This window comes from Crocuta crocuta, unplaced genomic scaffold (assembly GCF_008692635.1).
Source record: "Crocuta crocuta isolate KB4526 unplaced genomic scaffold, BGI_CrCroc_1.0 scaffold172, whole genome shotgun sequence".
Lineage (NCBI taxonomy): Eukaryota > Metazoa > Chordata > Mammalia > Carnivora > Hyaenidae > Crocuta > Crocuta crocuta.
Genome location: NW_027528872.1, coordinates 6,986,475 through 7,009,246, shown reverse-complemented (window position 1 = coordinate 7,009,246; position 22,772 = coordinate 6,986,475). Strand labels below are relative to the sequence as shown.

The window sequence follows — 22,772 nt, the reverse complement described above, 5'->3', positions numbered from 1 at the left end:
ACCTGAGCTCAGCCGGAAAATACCAATCGCACTGTTGGGGGCGAGGGAGGAAGAGTGTACCACTAGATTGTGTGTGGGTGTGGGTGCTATGGGAGACAGGTTTACCCCAGAATCTAGGAAATCAACAGGCGTAGGGTTAATTTTCTTTACTCCTCCTTATCCAAAAGTAACTAACACTTGTATAAAAATCACGTGTCGAGTTCTCCAACCCATTCATCCTGTATGGAATGACGACCTACGTAGAGACTGTAGGAGTTAGGGTCCCTGCTGTGCAGGATTTCAACCCTAACAGAGGAGACAGTTTATTCAATTGCGAATTCAGTTGCACATATTATGCACCGACAGCACTGGGCTAGATGCTGGGCATGTAGAGATGAAAGTTGCCATCCCTGATTTTCAGAATGCAGAGTATCTGGTAGACAGCGGGCCCTAATACCATGGGCTCAGCTCGATAGAAAGAACTGAAGAGATTGGAAACCATCCTGGGAATAGGCAGGAGGCCCGGCCAAGGGTAGATACTAGGATTCCTCAGAACTCCTAGCAGGAACTCTCATGTGGGGAGGATCAGGGGGACCTAGGCCTAGGCTACCGTGCCTGTCTGTGTCTCTTATTTTTTACAAGGTTCTGTCTAGTTCTCTCAACCCCACCTATCCTCAGTCTGCAGTACTTGCTGAAGGTTTAGCCATAAGAATCTCTGAGCTGGGAGTTAACTGGGATACCCAGATTCTAGTTTCTTTATATATTTTTTAATGTTTATTTATTTTTGAGAGACCATGCTTGCAAGAACGCTCAAGCCAGCAGGAGAGGGGCAGAGGGAGAAACGGAGAGAGAGAATGAGAATCCCAAGCTGCTCTATGCTGTCAGCTCTGAGCCCAGTTCCAGGCTCGAACTCCTGAACAGTGAGATCATGACCTGAGCCAAAATCAAGAGTTGGTCGCTTAACTGACTGAGCCACCCATCTAGTTTCTCTTTCCACACTGACTGTTCATGTGACCTTGGGCAAGTCACTTAATCTCTCTAGACATATTTCTTCATCTGTAAAATGGGGAGAATTTGGCAGAGACCCTGTAAGCCTGAAATAGAAGAAAAGAGAGAGGCTTTGCATCTTTGAGGAGAAAGATGTGAGTGCCCAAGTATTTGGGTTAATGAGATGCCTGCCTAGGGAGAAGGAACAGGAGGCCCCGGAGCTCCGGCACCTGCTTCTGGGCTCACTGATGGTGTCTCTGCCTCCAGGTGAATGAGGCCTCTGGGGACGGGGATGGCGAGGATGCCATTGTGATCCTGGAGAAGACACCATTTCAGGTGGAGCAGGTGGCCCAGCTCCTGACGGGCAGCCCTGAGCTCCAGCTGCAGTTCTCCAATGATATCTACAGCACCTATCACCTGTTTCCTCCACGGCAGCTGAGTGGTGAGCAAGCGGTCGCTGAGGTGGCTTCATGTGGGGAGAGGGCTTCGGTGGGAGATGAGGGGTGAGGGGGTATGGTAGCTACTCTGCAAAACAGATTTGCATATTCTCGTGCAGTCGTTCTCTATGGAAGGAGGAAGGCATTTTGTGCCCCCCACCCCCCGACATTTGGCAACCTCTGAAGACAGTTTTTGTTGTCAGAACTGGGAAAATGGGGGGCCGCTGGTACCTAGAGGGTGGAGGCCAGGGATGTTCCTGAATATCCTGCAAAACCCAGAATGAGACCTTATAACAAAGAACTGTCAATAGTGCTGAGAACGGTGTAGTCTATTTTGGGGAGGTAGTGTGATCCATGGTATAGAATGTCTACTAACTAAATGATAATGATCGTCAACTCTTAGTAAACTCTTACTACTATGCTAGCCACCATTCTAAGTATCCTGTATGTATTATCGAATCTAGTCCTCAGAATAGCCCTTCCGTGTTAGGACTTTACACAGGAGGGAACTGAGGTTTTAAAAGGTCAAGTAACTTACCCAAGATCACAGCCCATGGGCGGCAGAAAAACCAAGATCTTTCAGGAGCCAGCAGACTTGCTTACCGTGAGCAGCGTGTGGGGTGCCGCAAAGATCAGTTGTTTCCCTGAAAGAACTCACTTTCTGGTCCCTGAGAAAATGAGTGTGGTCACGGGGGATGGACTTGGGAAGGGCAGGAATTCATGGGTTAAAGAGCAGAGATTTGTTTTGGATTGCCAGGATTTTTCATTTATTAAGAAGAGGAAGACTTTATTTCAGCTTCCACGTCGAAAGCCAGGCATGATGTGGGCTCTTTGCCTTTAGACAGTCAGATTTAATAAACAGCTTTGTGGGAAGCATGAAGGAGACTGGTCGACCTTGAAGGTTCCCTCCAACCAAGAAATTCTGGGGCCTGCTTTGTTGCATGTGGCAGTTCTGTAATAGCCTTCTACCTTTGTACTTGTCCTCCAGCATTCCGGAACAGTCTGCGTTTACAGAAACCCTGCCACAGGCTTTTTGATGGGCTTAATCTTTTCCGCACCCTCCAAGAAAGGGTGCTGTTTGTTGTCCTTTGGAAATATATGTGAACACTTGATGTGAAACCGGCAAACTGTTCGCAGCGGAAGGCAAAACAGCCTGGTCCTCCGCGGAAAGTGAGCCAGATTGATTGGTTCGAGTTGATGGAAATGGACAGCTGTATTTACTTTCTCAGGCGCTGACATTTAAGCAAATGTCGTCCTCCACACGGGGTGGCAGAAGCATGACAGAAGGTTCTGTAGCCAGACACCCCGCGGAGCAGCCCCCAAACTGTGGGCTCTGGGTCATTATCCTGCTGCCACCCCTTTCTCTCACCTTCCCCGGTGCCCCTCTCCACCCTCCCTCAGCCAAAATGCAGAAGGTTCTGCTGCACCGAGAAACCCCGTGGAATTCATGGCGTTTCCTTTTCATGCAGTTTTTCCAGTACTTCCGTGATCTTGCACACCAGTGAGGGTGGCCACTACCGCGTCTTTTTTTTTTTCTTCTTCTGAGCTAAGGACTGAAAGAGGCAGTCAGTCATCCACTCACTACAGGTCTTTCTCCCCGCTGACAGCCCCAAGTGTGTCTCCGCCTCTTCCCCAGTGCCACCCACTCCCACCTGGGAGCCTCAGGTGTTAGCTCAGCCTCCGCAGGCCTCAGGGTCTTGGCAGAAGCATTGGCATACATGGAGTGCGTTATACTTTTATTTTCTCCCCCCAAACTAGGCATGGTGATCCGAAGTCATACAAGTTTGTTTCAGGGTTCAGAACTCCATTCTCTCTCTCCTCTCTCTCTCTCTCTCTCTCTCTCTCCCTCTCTCCCTCTCTCCCTCTCTCCCTCTCATAGAGCTATCCACCCTGTCCCTGGATGGTATTCTAGATCCGGGTTGGCAAACTTTTACTGTAAAGGACCAGGGAGGAAATATTTTATGCTTTATGAGCCACATAAATGGTCTCTGTCAACATATTCTTCCTTTTAAAATTTTTTGTGTTTTTATCTACTAAAAAATTTTTTTAATGCTTATTCAATTTTGAGCGAGAGACAGAGTGCATGAGCGGGGAAGGAGCAGAGAGAGAGGGAGAGCGAGAATCTCAAGCAGGCTCTGTGCTGTCAGAGCCCAATGCAGGGCTTGATCTCATGAACCATGAGATCACGACCTGAGCCGAAATCAAAAGTCAGATGCTTCACTGAGTGAGCCACCCAGGCGCCCCTTTTCTTTTTTTTTTTAAACAACTGCCTTAAACAGGTAAATGTGGTTTAGAGTGCAGTGGCTGATGGGGTGGTCCCCTTCGTAGTCACCTGACTGCTCTCCTCCTGCTCCTTTGCTGTGCCTGGTCGTCCTTGCCCCCTTGGCCTGCTGAACTCGCCCTTTCCCCACTTGCAGACATGTTCCAGGCCAGGAGTGGCCCCGAGTACACCTCCTTTTTTGTGGTCATGGGCGCCTCGGCTGCCATGGTCTTCAGCGCCCTGGGTACCGCCTACGGTACAGCCAGGAGTGGCACTGGCATCGCGGCCAGAACTGACGCTGCAGTCCACGGGCCCTGTGGTCATGGCTGGTCTCATCGCCATCTACAGGCTGGTGGTGGCAGTGCTCATTGTTAATTCCCTGAATGACGGCATCAGTTTCCTCCAGCTGGGTGCCGTCCTGTGCAGGCTGGCGGCTGGCTCTGCGTTTGGCATTGTGGGGGGCGCTGGTGGGCGTGGCTGTTCGGGAGCATGGTCCTGACCCTCATCTTTGCCCAGGTACTCGGCTTCTTGGTCTCACTGTTGCCCTCATCCTCCCCACAGAGTAGCCCCTCTCTGAGCACACTAGCCACAGAAGACGATGTAAAGACCATCCCCTCGTTCCAAAATGAACAGCCTGACACGCCCGCACAGGGCAGCCGTCCCCCCAGTAGTCGGTCTTGTGAACATGAAGTGCCCTCGTGCCCATTGTCTGCTACCCTGGCCTCGCCCCTGCTTGCCCCGTGCCGTGGACATCCCGGCCCTCGCCCCCACTCATCTGCCCTAGAGCGCTCCGTGTAGAAAGGTGAATTAGAGTTGTCATCTTCTCTTCACTGGATGTTTCTTACTTATAAAGATTTGCTCTGTTCGTACATTGTGGTGCAGCCCTCCGTCCCCCAGCTAGGTAATCTTAGGTAGAGTGTTGGGTTGTGGGGTTACCGTTTGCTCTGAGACTCATCGGATGGAACCACCCTCCGCCAGCTCTGGCTGCTCAGGGCCACGGGCCAGGGTGCTGGGTGTGCCAGGCTCTCAAGCCCAGCTGTGTCTAATAAAGTTCTCCTTGTGACTGGGGAAGAGAAAAAAAAGAGAAAAAGAAAAAAGAAAATGCCACTTTTAGCTTGCTGTTTGTAGGAAAACAGGCCCCGAGGTAGAGCTGACCTTGTGGCCATCGTTCATTAACCCGGTCCAGATTTTTCCCACGGAGTGTGGTCCGTGGACCAGCAGTCCTGCTGTCACCCAGGAGCTTGTCACACATGCCGAATCTCAGACCCCGCTTCAGAAGCCACAGTTTGTATCTGGCGCTTCATGCCACATCAGACTTTGAGAGGTGCTGGTCTTTAAATACCATCTGTGTGTGGTGCTGGCCGTGTCTGTTTCTCCGCCCCTGACCTCGCCAGGAATGCCAGGCTCATTGCAGTAAGCGCCTACCTGACCTCTCTCCCCAGAGGTCCCCCATAGGTAAAGTGTCGACACTCAGACACTCTGTTGTCTTTATTCATTTATTTTTTTTTAATGTTTATGTTTGAGAGAGACCGAGAAACAGAGCACAAGTGGGGAAGAGGCAGAGAGAGAGTGTCACAAAATCTGAAGCAGGCTCCAGGCTCTCAGCTGTCAGCACAGAGCCCGACGTGGGGCTCAAACTCACGAGCTGTGAGATCATGACCTGAGCCGAAGTCAGATGCTTAACTGACTGAACCATCCAGGTGCCCCATGCGCTCATGCTTTTAAAACCACTTAACACATATTAAATAGTAGCTGTTATGACTATTTGCATGTGCTGTGTCCAGTGCTGGGTACTGTAGCTTGCAATGAATAAGGTACCCTTTCCGCTCTGCAGTCTTGTTTGGACAAGGACACCCCACACGTTACTATGAAAGAGGGAAGTAAAGTGTCCCACACGTTACTATGAAAGAGGGAAGTAAACTCAACAGGGTTTGGTCATTGCCTGGATGTAGGGAACAGAGGTCCTGGAAATTTGGAGCCATGTCAGACCCATTTCCGATCCCTAGCAACCCAGGCCATATTAGGTGCTCAATAAATGCTGCTGGAAACTGAACCCACAAACTAACTCAGCTGTTTTCTTCCTGTGGGCCAAGCATTCCACAGCCACAAGGTGGCGGCATTGCCAAAGTATTCGGGTGGCCCGATCCTTTGGCCTCTGTGCAGGAGCCTCCGTGGCCCCACCTCTCCAACCCGAGTCACCAACTCCTAACACTGCCTGGCGAGGCCTTAAGGCATGGTTCTTGGGGCCTCCACCCTCTGAACCCCCTGCACAGTGGCTACTTTGAGTTTTTCTGCCAACTCTGGCTGTTCCTCCAGACCTCCTTCCCCACAATACTGCTTGCATAGGGAAGCCCTCCCCTCCTCAATTTCTCTCTTTCTTTCACTCTTTTTATTTTAGAAAGAGAGAGAGAGCATGTGAGCAGGGAAAAGAAGCAGATGAAGAGAGAGAGGGAGAGAGAGAAAATCTTAAGCAGGCTCCACGCTGAGCCCCAACATGGGGCTCAATCCTGTGACCCTGGGATTATGACTTGAGCCGAAAATCAGATGCTCAACAGACTGAGCCACCCAGGCGCCCTGTCCCCTCAATTTCTGAGCCAAATGCTCTCTTGGTTTCTTCTGTTATCTCTCTGCTCATTTCTTCTCTTCTAGCCTGATGCTTTAGCGTCCTCCTTCTTATCCCTTCCAAATTCTCAGCTGACCACAAGAGACTGCCCCTTTGAGCCACTCCTGGCCCCCCACCCTGTTGACACGATAGAGCATGGGCGTTGGAGTTGAACATGCTCGGGTCCTGTCCCAGTGCTAAGATTTACTTCCTAGTGGTGTGGGCCAAGGCGGTGTCGTGCCATTTCTGAGTTTTAATGTAGTGCAGAGGTTAAGAGCAAGCCTCGAGTCAGACATAATCTGTGCTGGAATCCTGGCTTGGTCCTTCTACCAGCTGTGAAGACTGAGTAAGGTTTTGTTTTCATTTAACAGAGACAGAGTGCCTCCTGCATGTCTGGTGCTGTGCTGGGTGCGTGTGGTGGTGCATCAGATGCTTGCTCTGTCCCTGGAGCTGGAGCTGGGGGAACAGAGGCAGACGGCCAACAAGGAAACGAGTGTTACACGGCCACGGGCAGGAGAGGGGCCGCCTCTCTGCGGCCATGACGCCCAGCCGAAACCTGCAGGATGGAAAGGAACCAGCCGTGCCAAGAGCTGGTGAGGGGGTGGGAGAATGTTCAGGACTGAGGGCACAGCATGTGTTCTGGAGGAGGAAAGAGGAACAGAAAAGAGGCCTGGAGTTTGAGGGGGCAGTTGATGTCTGTGGTGTGTGACACAGATGTAGTTGGGGAAGTAGCTCCGGTCATTGTTAAGTTAGGACTTACCTCAGGACACGAAATGAGTGGCATAAAATGTTTTAGCCTCTGCCCACCAGGAGAGGTACGTTTTGCATGGCGAACCAGTACATGTGAATAAACGTAAGTGGATCTGAGGGAAACAGAAGGGTCGTGCAACAGTGCTTAACCCTTAACTTTACCGGACACTCACTAGTATTTTCAACTTAATTCCGGTCTTGTTTGTTTCCTTTTAAATGCTGGTCTTAACTTCCTAAATTAATTGCATCATTGCAGTCATGGGCTAGGACCCATTGACACGATAGAGCATGGGCGTTGGAGTTGAACATGCTCGGGTCCTGTCCCAGTGCTAAGATTTACTTCCTAGTGGTGTGGGCCACTTAGCACTTAGCACAGTGACTGGCATATGATGTGTGCTTGGTAAATGTTAGTCATTTTCTCTTATTGTTTTCCACCCTTTAAGATTGTATGGGCCTTAAATGGAGTAGTGTACATTACATATGAAAAACTGCCTGGCCCTGACTGTGGGCGGGCTTCCTTGCTTCCCCCTGTGGCCATGTGGCAAATGTGAGTGCCGGGTGGGCCAGATGGCGGGCATCTCCATGCTTCCCCGGCCATCCATGCAGGGCAGAGCCTGCATCATCTGCTTCTTCAGCTCTCACGCTCTCATGCCCGTGGCCTATCAATAGAGCCCTTTCATTAGGATCTCTGTTCTCTCTTACCTGGGGGAGAAAGAGGGGGGAGATAGTGGAGAGAGGGGTGTGACTCAGAAGTCCAGACTGTGTCTAAAAAGGCCAATTGTTTTCCCCGATGTAGAGCACGGGTGTGGAATCTCAGTTTCAGAGGAGGCGACGGCGTCTGTGTGTGAGTGAGGCCAGGGAAGGGAGGAGAGAACCTGGGAATCACATCTTTCTTTGTTGCAGAGAACTCTGCATTTTAGTATTTTAGCTACAGGCACGGTTTTCCTCCCTGTGCTCCTTACAGAGGCAACACCGGGACCCTGGAGTCCAGAGTGAGGGCTTGTTTGAAGCAAGCATTTTAAAAACTAGCCATTCCCTTCATGGGTTTGAGCCCCACAGCTCTGGGCTGACAGCTCGGAGCCTGGAGCCTGCTTTGGATTCTGTGTCTCCCTCTTTCTCCCTCTCTCCTGCTCACGCTCCTCTCTCTCTCTCAAAAATAAAAATAAACATTAAAAAATTAAAAATAAATAAAAATTTAAAAATTTAAAAAATAAATAAAAGCTGTTCCCAAAGGAGTTTCCCTGGTAGCATTGTTCATGATAGAAAGACCTAGAAACAATCTTATCAGCGAACAGTAGAATACATAAGTTAATCAAGGTGTTTTCCTGCACCAGACTGCTTCTTCCGGGCAGGGGAAATGAATGAACTACAGCTCTACATGTCAAGAATCTCACCATGTAGAGCAAGAAAAGCAAGACACAAAATACACACAGTGTGATCCCAATTAGATAAAGTTGAAAACAAGCAGAGCTGAACAATATACTACTTAGGGATGCATGCATACATAATAGAATTTAGAAGATAAAAAAGAAATGATTAATGCCTGATTCAGCAAAGTGATTATCCCTGGTGGAGGCAGGGCCCAAAGGATGTCAGAAGTCTGGTGAGGCTCTGTTTCTTGGACTGCATGCTCCATGCATGGGTGTTCTTTTGGTTTTGTTTTGTTTTCTTGTTTTTTGGGTTTTTTTTAATGTTTTTATTTATTTTTGAGAGGCAGAGCATGAGCACGGGAAGGGCAGAGAGAATGAGAGAGGGAGACACAGAATCTGAAGTAGGCTCCAGGCTCTGAGCTGTCAGCACAGAGCCTGACGTGAGACTTGAACTCACAAACCACGAGATCATGACCTGAGCTGAAGTCAGATGCTTAGCCAGTTGGGCCACCCAGGTGCCCAGGGTGTTCTTTTGTTTTATTTTAGGTCTTCAAATGGTACCTATTTTATATTTATATACATACATATACATACACACACACACACACGTATATATATATATTTATATACATACATATACACACACACATATATGTGTGTGTGTATGTACACATGTTCTACATATGTGCGTAACAGCTAGTCTTAGCTGATGTTATATAATATATTGGCCAATAAAAGGTAAGAAAAACTAGTAGGTCCTTAGAAGAGCTAAGAATATTCCCTCATTAAATTTCAGGGCTCTGCTTTCATTCTCAAATTTGGTTTCTAGTCATTGTAGCTGAAAGTAAATGTTTGACTAAGGCCTCCTGCCTCTGGATTTGAGGCATTAGACTTCTGTTTCTACAGGCCACCTTTCCTCTGGGGCAGAGAAGTGGCGGAGCCTGGCTCGTTTCTCTCTGGTGGACAATGGAGCCCATGCTGTGCTGGTGCCCACTCCAGGATGCACCGGGCCTGGCAGAATAGGACAGTGGAGGGGGGGGTCCTCCAGCAGCCAGAAGAGGAGGCCCAGTACCAGGCTCTGTGGGCTCCGCTCCAGCACACACTGGCACAGGCCTGTCACTCCGTCCCCTGTGGGTGTCCCCGGCGGGTCTCCCATTTCAGCTGGGCTGAAGGACCAGAGTTCTCTGAACAGCGACCAACAGGAAAAGTCTCACCAGACAGGTTACCACCTGAGCGGGGTGTTGAAGAGCCCCGTCATCTAACATGAGAAACACTCCAGGCTTGCGTCCAGGGGGTGACACCAGGGCAAGTCCTGGAATTGCTCTGGGACTCAGTTTCTCTGCATGAAAAATGAGGAATCCAAGAGCTGGCTAGGCCACCTCAGTGGACTTCTGTATCATATGAGATTGTGGGACCACAGTACCTCAGGTTTGAATGGAACTTGACATTTATTTAGTAATGTGATTCTTAACTGGAACTTTTCATCAGGATTGCTTAAGGAGCTTTCTCGAATACAGAATCTGGACCCACTGAATAAACCACTGTGGTGGGACTAGGCCATTCATCACAGTCATATAGACCCATGGTCAGGTCGTCAGATAGCCCTCAGGGCCTTATCCACATGGCCAGGAGCAGAGTCTTCCACTGCTCTGCCCCACCCTGGTCCTGCTTTCCAGAAGCAACTACCATGAAGAGAATTTCTGGGTTTGGTTCTTCTGGTAGTTTCTTCCAGACACTTAACTGAAAAATAAGATCATGCAGCTTCTTGATTTGTCACATTTTGACCCTGTCAGTCCTCCACACTGGAAATTGAGAGATTTAGCTTCTTTATACTCTCCTCACCCTACCTCCCCTCCCCTTCCAATTTTTTCTGTTTATATTATTGTTTTTAGAGTTTTTAAAAATTGCCTTTGGAGTCGTACATATACTGAAACCTTTAGCCCTGCGTCCGTTTCCTTGAGGTGTTGTCTCTCTGTCGGGGGATAATACCCATGCCTCTGGCCTTTGCTGTTTCCCAGCGTCTCTGTCGGCCATGCTTGTAATTCACACTGTCACGGTATTTTCTATTGCATGATTGTAATCAGGTCTTGTGTGTTTTGTCTGTAAACAGATTCTGAGTTGCCTGCCAACCAGTGAACGGTGTTGACAGTATGGTGGCCATTTTCACATGTGATACACACTTAGGCAGCGGGTGTTAGGGCTGTAGTTCCTCTCCCACCTGCCCTGTGCCTGAGACCTTCATGCCCCCAGAAGGAGGATGTGACTGATGTGTAGGTCAGACGATTCTCTGTTCTCCCATCCCAATGCATTCTTCCAAATCAGGCTGCTTTTTTACTTTATTTCATGTTTGAACCATATTATGCTTTTCCTTTTTCATTTCATAAAGTTTCTGGTTGTCCCCACACACACACTTTTTTTTTTTTTTTTTTTTTTATTGCGGTTAAAAGAATCCTGAGCCTTTAGTCTGTTTTTGAAATTATCCAGCTACTTAGTTTGAGAATTCATTACATGATAAGTCCTTCCTTCCTGGAAACATTGCTCCCAGAATACTCTTTCCTGCTCCTCCAATCTGGACAGCTGATTCTTGAGGCATGCTGTATGGCTCTCAACTTGACACTTCCTTTCACAGCTCTTCTGAGTTAGATCCACTGCTTTCTGGATTTGATGTCTTTCCCTCTCTTGTTTTAGTCTCTTATTTAGCTGAAGTGTAGTCTTAACTACCTCCTCAGAAGGAACATATGACAGGTAAACCTTGCATCCTTTATTTAATGCCCTCACTCTTGATTGATGTGTGGCTGAATACAGAGTTTAAATTTCTTTTCCCTCAAAACATTAGAGACATTGATCTGTTGACTTCATGCATCCATTGTTGTTAACAAGACATCTGATGCCAGTTCGATTTTCATTTCCTTACAGTTACCTCGGTTTTTCATTTTTATTCTTTTCTTTTTTCCTGCTTTGTTAGTTTCCTTCTCTGGAAGCTTATCTTCATAATGCTCTGTTTATCTTAGGTGTACTGGTAAGGCCGCGCTGAGGTTGGATTTGTTTTTTCATTCATTGTGCTTGGTACTTTTGGACCCTTTTGATTTAAAGTCTTAGATCATTCTACTGCTCTGTCCATTTTTTTCTTTTTTTTTTTCTTTTTTTTTTTTTTAATAGTTTATTGTCAAATTAGTTTCCACATTGTCCATTTTTTTCTGTTATTTCTTCAATGATTTCCTTCCCTGTTTCCTTTATTTTCCTCTTACTGGAAACCCTATTAGGTGTTAGACTCCTAGAGTGATCCTGTATATTGCTCCCGTTCTCCCGCTTTTCCCACCTAAGTCTTTTATTTTTACAGTCCAGCAGATTGACTTAACTTTATCTTCCAACATCCTAGGGAAGGTTTTAATTTGGCGGTCATATTCTTTTTTTTTTTTTTTTAATGTTTTATTTATTTCTAGGAGAGAGAGAGAGAGACAGGGTGAGCAAGAGAGGGTCAGAGAGAGAGGGAGTCACAGACTGAAACAGGCTCCAGGCTCTGAGCTGGCAGTCAGCACAGAGCCCGACGCGGGGCCCGAACCCACGGACCGCGAGATCATGACCTAAGCGAAAGTCGGACGCTTAACCGACTAAGCCACCCAGGCGCCCCAATTTGGCGGTCATATTCTTAATTTTCTTCCTTCTGAGTCTCTCTTTCATTTTCTTAGCATCTTGCTCTTGCTTCACAGGGTCCAAATTGGGTTGACTTTCTCTGACACACTAATTAGACTAGTTTTAAAAATTATCTCTTGACCCTGCTATCCTCTCATTTCCTCTGGGATCTGGTTCTGTTTGTTTATTTTGGTCATTCTTTTTCAGGCTGCTGGTTTTCTCTTAACGTCTGGTGAATGTTAGCTCACTGATGTTGAAAAATGAAGAAGCAGGCTGATAGTGTAGTGGGCTGGTATGGCCTTTGTCTGCTATCCACTTGGTAGGTCTCTTTCCACAACCGGCCTCTCCTGGAGGAGTAGCTGGCCCATTGCCATGCGGATGGGGAGCGGGCCTTTTTGGCCGGCTGGCTGGCCTTAGCTGAGGGTGCAGTGTGACTGGCACGCCACACGTGAGCACCCCCACTCCGGAGCCCTCAGTGCTGTCTCCTCTACTACACCTTGTGGGCCAGATCTGGCCTGCTTCTGTTTGTATGGCCTGTGAGCTAAGAATGGTTTTTGCATTTTTAAAGGGTTGTTTTAAAAAAAAAAAAACGAAAAACAAAAGAATACAAGAAAGAGGTGGCATGGCTTAGGACACCTAAAACATTTGCTGTCACATGTTCCAGAAAAGCTGGCCTACTGCTGCTCTGGTCCGTGGTTTGATGTTGTTGGAGGACGACATTAAGTGGCTGCCCCTGGGATGGTGGTGTGGCGTGGGGCGGGACCGGTCAGGGCAGCCCTTTGGTTGATTCCAGCTTCCAGCTTCATTTCCCCTCCTGTCCTCTGTAGCTGGTTGTTTGGAGCCAGCGGGGCATGCACCATGGAGGGGTGCATACTGAGAGCTGGTGGGCTGGAGTGTGCGGACGTGTTTCCTCCCACAGCTGGGGACATGGTAGCCCCTGGGATGGCTGGACTTGGCGATGGGAGGGTGGGAAGTAGAAGGGGTGTTTGAGGTGAGGGCAGTAGTGTGGACAGAGCTGTGGAGTGGGCTCCTAGCATTAGCTGGGCTTTGAAATGGGGTAAGGGAAAAAGAGTCTCTGCTCCTTTGGTATCGTTACTTGAGGCCACCTAACAATGGCAGATTTCTGCCTACTTTCTGGGTGCTTTAGAGCTTGTGACACCAGCGGGCTGGGCCCCTTCTGGGGCTTGGAGGGACAGTAGATTAACAGGTTTCCATTTCAAGATGGAAAGGCTTCTAACACCTGGGTAAAATTTAAAAAAAACATTTTTTTTTTTATGTTTAGTTATTTTTGAGAGAGACAGAGCGCAAACTGGGGAGGGCAGAGAGAGAGGGAGACACAGAATCCAAAGCAGCCTTCAGACTCTGAGCTGTCAGCACAGAGCCTGATGTGGGCTCAAACTCATGAACCGTGAGATCATGACCTGAGCCGAAGTTGGACAATTAACTGAGCCACCCACACGCCCCAACCTGGGTAAAATTCTTGACCCAGACTGTGGGTTCTCCCTTTCTCTTGGCAGTCTAATTGGCTCATTCTGTCCTCTCCCCCCACCCCCACCTCAGCTCAGGGAACCCTTGCGCACTGCCTCCTCTGTGTCCCCATCTCCTCCCTTCAACAGAGAGCAGAGGCCCTCTCCTCTGTTCAGTTCTCCATTTAGACTCCTGGCTTCCACGAAGCTGAGAGAAGCCATCGCATTCAGAAGTGAGTAGAAGTGAGCAGATTCTGAGCTTCCGAGATGCAGTCGCCAGCACTAGTGGTGTCCTCCTCTCTGTCTCCCAGATGGGGCAAGTTCCCAAGACTCTGTGGCAGTCTTGAGGCTCAAGTCAGCAGAAAAGTCCGCTTACTCAGGACCAGTGGGTGAAGGCGGATTGCCCACAGGATAGCTGGTTCCACTTCATCGCTTGGCTCCAGCTGTGGCCGCAGCCTGGGTCCGTTGTCCTCTTCTGATCCAGGCTTCTCAGTGAGTGATGGCCTAAAATTCTGGGAGTCTGCGCCTGTCTCAGTGGGGGATGCATCCTGTGCCTTTGGCCTTCTCCCTTCCCGCCAACATGCACACTGTGGCAGCATCCATTGATGTTGCCCTGAGACTGGGTACCCGTGCAGGGTGAGTAAGGAAGTGCCTTTAGACAGGAAGTTCAGAGAGGGGCCATGCTTTGGAACTCCCACGGGTTCAGTTCAGTAGCTTTTGCAGTCTGATCTTATCCCGAGAAGAGCTTCTTCCTGTGTGTGGGGATGTGGGGGGTCTCATAGCCCTAATGGTAAAACTGTCCATCAGTGGCTCCGTTATCTCATTAGATACCAGTTCTCCGTCCTTCTCTTCAAATGGAACTTTGTGGAAGGCGGTAAGCCCCGCGGCCATCCTGTAGCAGCATTTCCCATTCCTAAAGGACCACTTCTGATACCCTAGGCAACCCGGGGGCACATTCAGAGGGCCCGAATTTGCTTGTGGGCCATCGCCCAGCCACACGCCCCTCCCGGGCCTCGGAGAACTGAGGAGAAGGAGGGAAGGAGCCTGTCACCTCCGGGGCCTGGCTAAAATCAGCATCTGCCTCTCCCCTGCTTCTAATAGCATCTCTGCTTTCGTTGAGACAGGTCATTAGCGGCTTGGAGGTTTGCTGTGGAGTGGCCAGAGCTGCCCGCGGGACCCTGACCACACCCTCCACCTCCGTTTATTTGTAACCTGGGCGTCTCTTCAGGCCTCCCCTGAGTACTTGTAGCATGCCTGCTGTGCGGGACAGTGACCGCCCCCACCTCCGGCCTCCAGCCTGCGCTCTCTGGCCGCCTCGGAGGAGATCCCCAAGAGGAGGGAAGACAGGTCCCCCGGAGACCCTGCAGCCCCGCTCCCTTGCCAGCCTTTCCGTCAGGGTCCTTTGCTGGAGCGTCCTGCCAGTTTCGGTTGGGTCGTCTGCCCCGTCGCCTGGGCGGCTCCGCCTGGGCCCCTGTGGAGGTGGAGGTGGGGGTGGGTTTCACACGCAGATCCTGCTTTGCTGTTGCTTCTCCCCAGGCTCACATCTGGGTCAAATAAGTTGAAACTGGCTCATCGTAATGAAAGGAGAGCAAAAGCCACAGACTGAGCCATAGGAATGACCTCATCGCGTAGAAGTCATCGGCAACGGCTGGAAAGCAGTCTTGTTTGAACATGTGTATGGGAAGGAGGGCAGACTGTCTGTGGTTTGCATTTTCATGTTTCATGTGCAGCAGCGTTTTCCCGGGGATTTGGCTAAGCCACCTTTGGCAGAGAGCGAGAAAGGCAGCTGCTCTTTTCCTCTCCGTAGCCCTGCCTCCGCCTCTGAAGGCGGCTGGGCTTTCGTGTCTGGGCTTTCGTGTCTGGATGGAGGATGGGGGTGGGCCTATTTGCTGGAGGAGGCCTTTCAGGACACTCTTAAGGGTCTTATTGGGCAGCACAGAGCTGTCCTAGCCGGGAGTGCAGCGACCTGCCCACCTGAGCTGCAGGGGGAAGGAACGTGGGGAGGGGGGCCGGCTGTTCGTCTGGGATGCATCGGTGCGACCGATCCCACTGCCAGAACATCGCTCCTGCCCCAAGCCCTGCACAGGCCACAGTGCCACCACAAGGCCCCTCGCCTCAGANGGGGAGCAGCGGGGGGGGGCAGGACACACACAGGCTGAAACCGCCGTTGTCCCCTGGTGCCAGCCGGGTCGATCCCTCCGTGCACCCACCAGAGCCTCTTCTGGCCCGGCGTCTGGCCAGTGTACCCTGGCCATCGGTACCTGCTGAGTACGCCCGCGTGCCCCCAGCGCCTCTGTCCCACTCCCTCCCCAGGAAGCAGGACAGACAGACACCAGTGCTGCTCTTGGTCCCGTGCATTGGGATGTGTTTCCAGACCTCCCAGTCTGCAGCCCCAACCTCTCTGGCACCTTATTATGCCCTTTGGTTTTGCTGACAGCTGTTGACCTGTCTTTGGGAAGGCTGGAACTGACCATGTCGCTCCTATCTGATAGGGCTGCTTTTCCGAGAACACGGCCATAGTACAGGCTTCTCAGGGAAAGGTCTGGAAGAGAACGGCCCTCTGCCACCGGGAAGGCAGTATCGCACGGAGGAGCCAGACTGCTGGGGTTCACACTCAGCTCCACACCTTCTTAGCTGTGTGGCCCTGGGCAAATCGCTTAACGTTAAGGAGCGGCTTCTTTTTCAGTTTTTAATGTATTTGTTACATAAGTGATCCACATTTGTCTTAGAAAAGGTAATCAATGCCCCCCCAAATGAATTTTAAAAATTACAATTATATATAATTCTACCACCCACTGGTAACCTTTCCGTATCTTGGAACATGTCCTGAAATTCAGACTTTTTTCTGTTTGTGCTTACGTGTATGCAGTTGTGTGTGCACACATTCCTTAAAAAATAAAATGGCATAATTTCTATTCTATTCTATAACTGCATCGTGAGGGCCTAACACGTATCAGGTGGTGCTTTAGGCACTGCACACACAGTATGTAAAACCATGTCTCCGCTCTCAAGGAGCTTACATCCAGTTGGAGGAGATGAACCATAAATAAACAAATAGGTCAAGTGGTAATAAACAGCTAAGAAGGAAAAGAAAGCATCATACAGTCTTACTACAGTATTATTGACCATATCCTTGAGGCCATACCTTTGTGACTTCTTTTTTTTTTTTTTTTACAACTGAAACAAACTTTCGGTGTTTTTGTTCATTTGTTTTCTTTTTAGAGTCTACATGAAAATAAAATTATATGGTATTTGTTTTTCTGTAACTGACTTATTTCACTTAGCATAATACACTCCAGGTCCATCCATGTTGTCAGAAATGTCAAGATTTCATTTTTTTTTATGGCTAAATAATATTCCAAGCTAAGAATATTCCAATATTATTTATCCGTTAATCTATCGAAGGACACTTGGGCTGCTTCCATATATATTGTTTCATGTTTTGGCTCTTGTAAATAATGCCACCATGAACATAGGGGTGCATATGTCTTTTTGAATTAGTGTTTTCGGGTTTTTTGGGGGGTAAATACCCCATAGTGGAATTACTGGATCACATGGTATGGTGACAGCTGGTGACTACACTTGGGGAGTGCTGACTAATGTATAGAATTGTCAAAGTTGATATATTGTACACCTGAAACTAACATTGTACATTAACTGTACTTCAAAAATATATTTTGAAAATAAAGCGTTATGGGGGTGCCTGGGTGGCTCAGTCAGTTAATCTCATGACTTCCACTCAGGTCATGATCTCACGGTTCATGGGCTTGATCCCCACATCAGGCTCTCTGCTGTCAGCACAGAGCCTGCTTCAGATTCTCTGTCTCCCTCCCTCTCTGCCTCTTTCCTGCTCCCTCTCTCTCAAAAATAAATAAACATTAAAAACAATAAATACCTCCTTGTGGGGTACCTGAGTGGCTCAGTCGGTTGAGCATCTGACTTTGGTTCAGGTCATGATCTCGTGGTCTGTGAGTTTAAGCTCCTCACTGGGCTTGCTGCTGTCAGTGCAGAGCCCACTTCAGATCCTCTGTCCGTCTCTCTGCCCTCCCCTGCTTGTGCTCTCTCAAAAATAAATAAAAAACATTTTAAAATAATAATCATAATAATAATAAAGAAAGCATTATGGGGTGCCTGGGTGACTCAGTCAGTGAGGCATCTGACTCTTGACTTTGGTTCAGGCCATGATTTCAGCACTGTGAGATCCAGCCCCAGGTGGGACCCCACGGCGCAGAGCCTGCTTAAGATTCTCTTCCTCTCTGTTCCTCCCCGCTACCCCCTACCCCCACACAAATAAAAAATAAGTAAATCATTATGAGGGAGACAGAAGGACAGGGACATGGGCTTCCAGTTAAAAGAGGACATTTTGCCCACCTGTTTCCTCTAAAACCCTCACTAAAAACGACATTAAAGAAATTGCCTTACAAAAAATTATCCTGCAGTGACTAGAGAAGGAAGAGGAGACAAACCTAGGAAGTGACAGGAGGAGTGACCGACCTTATGGATGTGCAGGAAGGAAACCTGAGCGAGCAGGTCCCGTAAATTCTGTCCCACTTCACACAGCTGGTAACAGCTCCTCCCAGAGATCAGCGTCTACAGAGGTTCAGACATGGTCTGGAGATTCTAGGTGTGGTTTGAGGGGAGCTCAGGTTACAGAGATGTAGAGGCTTACGTGCAAGCTTACATACTCAGTGCCCTTTCCCCCTGCCTGTCAGCTGACTCTCCCTCCTTGTCACTCAGAATGCTGTCAGACAGGCTTCTCCCTCCATGTATGAGATTGGAAGAGTCACGCGTGGAGAATCTGACCGGCCCAAGACAGAAGACAAACTCTCGGGGGTTGCGTCCTGCAAGGGAATAGTCTGATTGGCCTAAAATGAAGGGCCAGGCGAGCACACCTATGTCCACAGCGATTCCCATCAGCTTTTTAGTGCCCTGCCCTCCAGTAGGAGTGAGCAGACAGGCAAGGGTGATCAGACTGCAGTAAAGTGTCAGTTGAAAAAGAAGGAAAAGAGAAGAACTTGGAACAGAAACTGTGCAGGGAGAAGAAGTTTGCAAAAACTGTCATTAACGTCCGAGACAAATGATACACCAAAGGCACAAGAAGAAGATACCATCAACAAGGAGGTTTTTAAGCAGCTCTTAGAAATTAGCTACATAGTAGAACTCAAAAATTGAATAGAAGTTAAAGAAAACTTCCTTAAAAGTAGAGCAGTAAGACAGACATGGAAAATGGGAGAGAAAAGAAAAGTGGAAGAAGGACCTGAAACGCCAAGTATCCATATAGGTTCTGCAGAGACAGGGCGGGGAAAATGGGGGAGAAAATAATCAAAGAAATAAGATTGTTTCCCAGGACTGAAGAATGGGATTTTTGAGATTGAAAGGGCCCTAAAGCACTGGTTCCCACACTTCACTGTGCACCAGAACCACCTGACTGAGGACATCTGGGGCGGGGCCCACCCATATGCCTTTTTAAGAAGTTGCCAGGTACAGCTGCTGCCACTGGTCCTGGTTCTGGGCCACACATTAAGGACCACAACACTAAGGCACAAAGTCAAGTTGCTTCCAGACCTATAGGACAAGTGAGAGACATTTAGAGACTTGGGACATCTGATAATGTCTTTATTCCTCTGTCATAACTAAGAAGTTGGCAAAAGAATTCTATGATCCAAAGCAATGACCCTCAAAATATGAAAGAAAATAGGAAAGAGGAAGATAGTGGATCTAGGAAGCAGAGCATCCCGCAGCAGGGAGAAGGGGAGGCGGCCACAGGATGGTGGCGCATCGAGCTCCCAGGGCACAGCTCCGCACGGACACCTGCTGGAATGGGTCAGAGGCTCCAGGAGCACACGGTGCTTGTGTTCCTCTGAGTTTTAACATTAAGAGATTTATACATGGGCGCCTGGGTGGCTCAGTCATTTAAGTGTCCGGCTCTTGATTTCGGCTCATGTCATGATCTCACAGTTCGTAGGACGGAGCCCCAGGTCAGGCTCTATGTGCTGATGGTGCAGAGCCTGCTTGGGAGTCTCTCTCCCCCCATCCCTCTCAAAAAAGATATTTATATAAACGGAAGTGGATGTGGGATGAATTGGTGGCAAGTTAATAGAAAAGGGAGCAAATATAAAAGTAATGACTAACTCTAAGTAGCAAAACTTGTGCTGAAAAGGAAAAATAGTCACGGTATTCAGCAGTGAACAATATTTCTATCATCACGGTAGTGTTAACATCGAATTGTGACTTCTCCAAAATTGTGATAGAGTTGAATTGTGAGATTAGGGGGTGAGAGAGAGAAAAGTGTGTGTGTGTGTGCCTGTACACGCACACACACTCTTGATCACTGGTAAAAAAAAAAAAAAGTTAAAACCTTACCTCTGTAATGGGATGTTAATAAGTAATAGTAAAAGTGAAAAGTCAAGGGGGAACAAGATAGAAAAATATCTGTAATTAAAACTGTGGAAGTACATAAGCAAAGAAATGGCAAGGAGAATTGAAAGTGGTGTGTGGGGGAAAAGCAGGAAACTTCAAGCTTCATGTGACTAACCTATGCGGTAGCACGCCTTGAGTTAAAAATAAAAGCCAAGTTTGAAAAAGCACAATAGGTGTGGAGGTTTCATGAGGAGAATCAGGGAAGTCCTGATTGATGGTATATTGATGTATAATTGTCCCTTGAACAGTGCGGGGGTTAGGGGAACTGATCACCGGTGCAGCTGAAAATCCACTCCCCTCTAAACTAACTCCCAGCTAAAACTCCCCCAAAGCTTAACTCCTCCCCCCGAACATAACCCCCCATGCCGTTGAAAATCTACATAGAACTTTGAACTCTCCCCAGGCTTAATAACCTGCCGTTGACCGAAAGCCTTGCTGATAATACAAGCAGTTGATGAACGCATACTTTGTATGGCGTATATATTCCGTACTGTGTTCTTACAGTGAAGTAAGCTAGAGACAAGGAAGTGGTGTTACAACCCTAAGGAAAGGAAAATACATTTACAATACTCTATCAAAACAAAATTGTTAAGTGAACCCATGCGGTTCAAACCTGTGTTATTCAAGGGTCAGCTGTATTGCAAATATTATCGAGAGATGGGTTTTGAGGGGGTTTGAAATTGTTCCAAGATGTGGTTTTAAGAATACCAGTAGGAGGGCAGAGTTTTTGGGGGGGCGGGGGGAGCTCCACAGGGAGGAGCTGGGTGGGGAGGTGCCCGGGACTACTTGCCCTGGGCAGTCAGTTTGCTAAGCAGAAGTTGGCAGAGGGTACCAGGGTGGCGGTCAAGCTATTTGCTGACCTCCGGGGTTGGCACCACGGTGCCATGGCTGAAGCCTAGTGCCGAGCTGGAGGGAGCTGCGGGAAGAAGGCACCAGTTTCTTTCTGTGCGGAATGGAACCCTAATAACCCCCACCTTACACTGGTTGTGAGGAGTGAATGAGTTAATACACATAAAGGGCTTAGAACAGTGCCTGGTATGTCTGTTAGCAGTTAGCGCTGAGTGTCCAGAGGATATCAACACCTTTTTTTTCTTAATTTTTTATTTTGGGGGAAAAAAAATTCAACCCTACATAATAGTTGTAAGAATAGTGCAAAGAACTCCCTTGTAAAAGCCCCATTGTTAACGTTTTGCCATATTTGCCTTCTCTCTCCCCACCTATTACATGTATGATGTTTTGCTTACTCTTGTTATTACTGCAAAGTCCATTGCAGACCTTATAACCTTCCTTGCTAAGCACTTCAGTGTGTGTTTCCTAGGGATCAGAGCAAAGTGGTCAATTTTCGGAAATCTCACATTTATATCAAGCTAGTTTGCAACGTAGACACCATTATTTTTACCGCTTGTTCCAGTACCATCTTTCCAGCAGGACCCGGTCCTCCATCCAGGGTCCAGCCTGGTCTCTAGTGCCTTTTCATCCAGAACAGCCTTTCTGCCTTCCTTTATTTTCTCTTTGACCCCTTTGAAGAGTTACCAAGCCACTGGTTTTGTAGAATGTCCCTGGGTTGGGGTTGGCTGCTTTTTCCTCATGATCCAATTCAGACCATGCATTTTTGGCCATGATACCATGGCACACCCCTCAGGAGGCACCTGATGGCAGTGAGTCCCACTAGGAGTGATGGTAACTCTGAGCACCTGGTCTCTTGGTCGTTAATAAGTAATCTACGGGAAGATATTTTGAGACTGTGTGGAAATCCTGTTCCCCAAAATATTTTCACTTGGTGGTTTGAGCATTTATTGGGCGTTGACACTTGACCAAAATCCTCATGAAGTTCACTTGCAGGTCAACATCCTGATTTGGCATTTAGGTAGACACCAAAATTTACTTTTGCCTGCCAATTAAAACCTTAGCATTGGGAAGCATTGATTTTATCAGAGAAGTTTTATCCTATTTGGTTCCAAAATGCCCTTCCTGGGGTTAAGGCTTTAGGCCAGATTCATTTATCCACTTGGTTAGTAGGTATTTGTTGAGTGCCTGCTGTAGGCCATGTGCTATTCCTGGTGCTGGGGATAAAATGATTAAAACAATTTTTTAAAATTTTTGTTTATTTTAGAGAGAGAGAGACAGAGCATGAGTGGGGGAGGAGAAGATAGAGAGGGAGACACAGAATCTGAAGCAGGCTCCAGGCTCCAAGCTGTCAGCACAGAGCCCATCACGGGGCTCAAACCCATGAACCATGAGATCATGACCTGAGCCGAAGCTGGCTGCTTAACCGACTGAGCCCTCCAGGCTCCCTTAAAACAATTTTTAAAGGTAAACAAAACCCCCTGTCCTCCTGGAAGGTACATTCTAATGGGAGAATCAGAGATAATAGATCTGTACTGTACTGTCAGGTGGTAAGGAGTGAGGAAAAAGCAAGCTGGTGATTGAGACAGGCAGGGATGAGGTAAGAGGAGCCCCTTAAGCCAGGCTGTTGGAGAATTCCGACCTTGACTCAGGTGGGAGCAGCTGGTCGGAGGCCTAGAAATGGGATGTGAGCTAGCGAGACTGTAAAGAGGTCCGTGTGGCCAGGGCGGAGACATCGAGGGAGAGATGGTGCTTGGTGAGGTTGGAGAGAGGGCTAAGGCAGCGTGGCCGAGGGCTATGTAGACCATGACGGGAAGCCAGGGGAGCAGTCCCCCACCCCTGTCGCCAGCATGCGAGGTCAGCCCGCTCCTGCCCTGGGCTCCTGGTGGGGGCCTGACAGAGGCCAGGCCCCTGAGAGTGATTAGCTCTGAGGGGGCCCAGGGTCCAGCAGTGGGGCTTCTGTGTCCACATCCAGGCAGGAGGTTCTCAGAAAAGGAAGAAAGATGGCAGGAAGCAAGCAGT

General features: G+C 48.5%; 1 protein-coding gene across 1 annotated transcript in view; it reads left to right on the top strand.

The window, feature by feature from the left end:
• The window catches only part of DCPS (decapping enzyme, scavenger), a 39,957-nt gene that overhangs the window by 1,429 nt on the left and 15,756 nt on the right, over nucleotides 1-22,772 (top strand). The window contains exon 2 of the mRNA XM_077756566.1: nucleotides 1,234-1,408. Coding sequence (XP_077612692.1) covers nucleotides 1,234-1,408 — 175 coding nt within the window. The remainder of the gene's footprint in view (nucleotides 1-1,233; nucleotides 1,409-22,772) is intronic.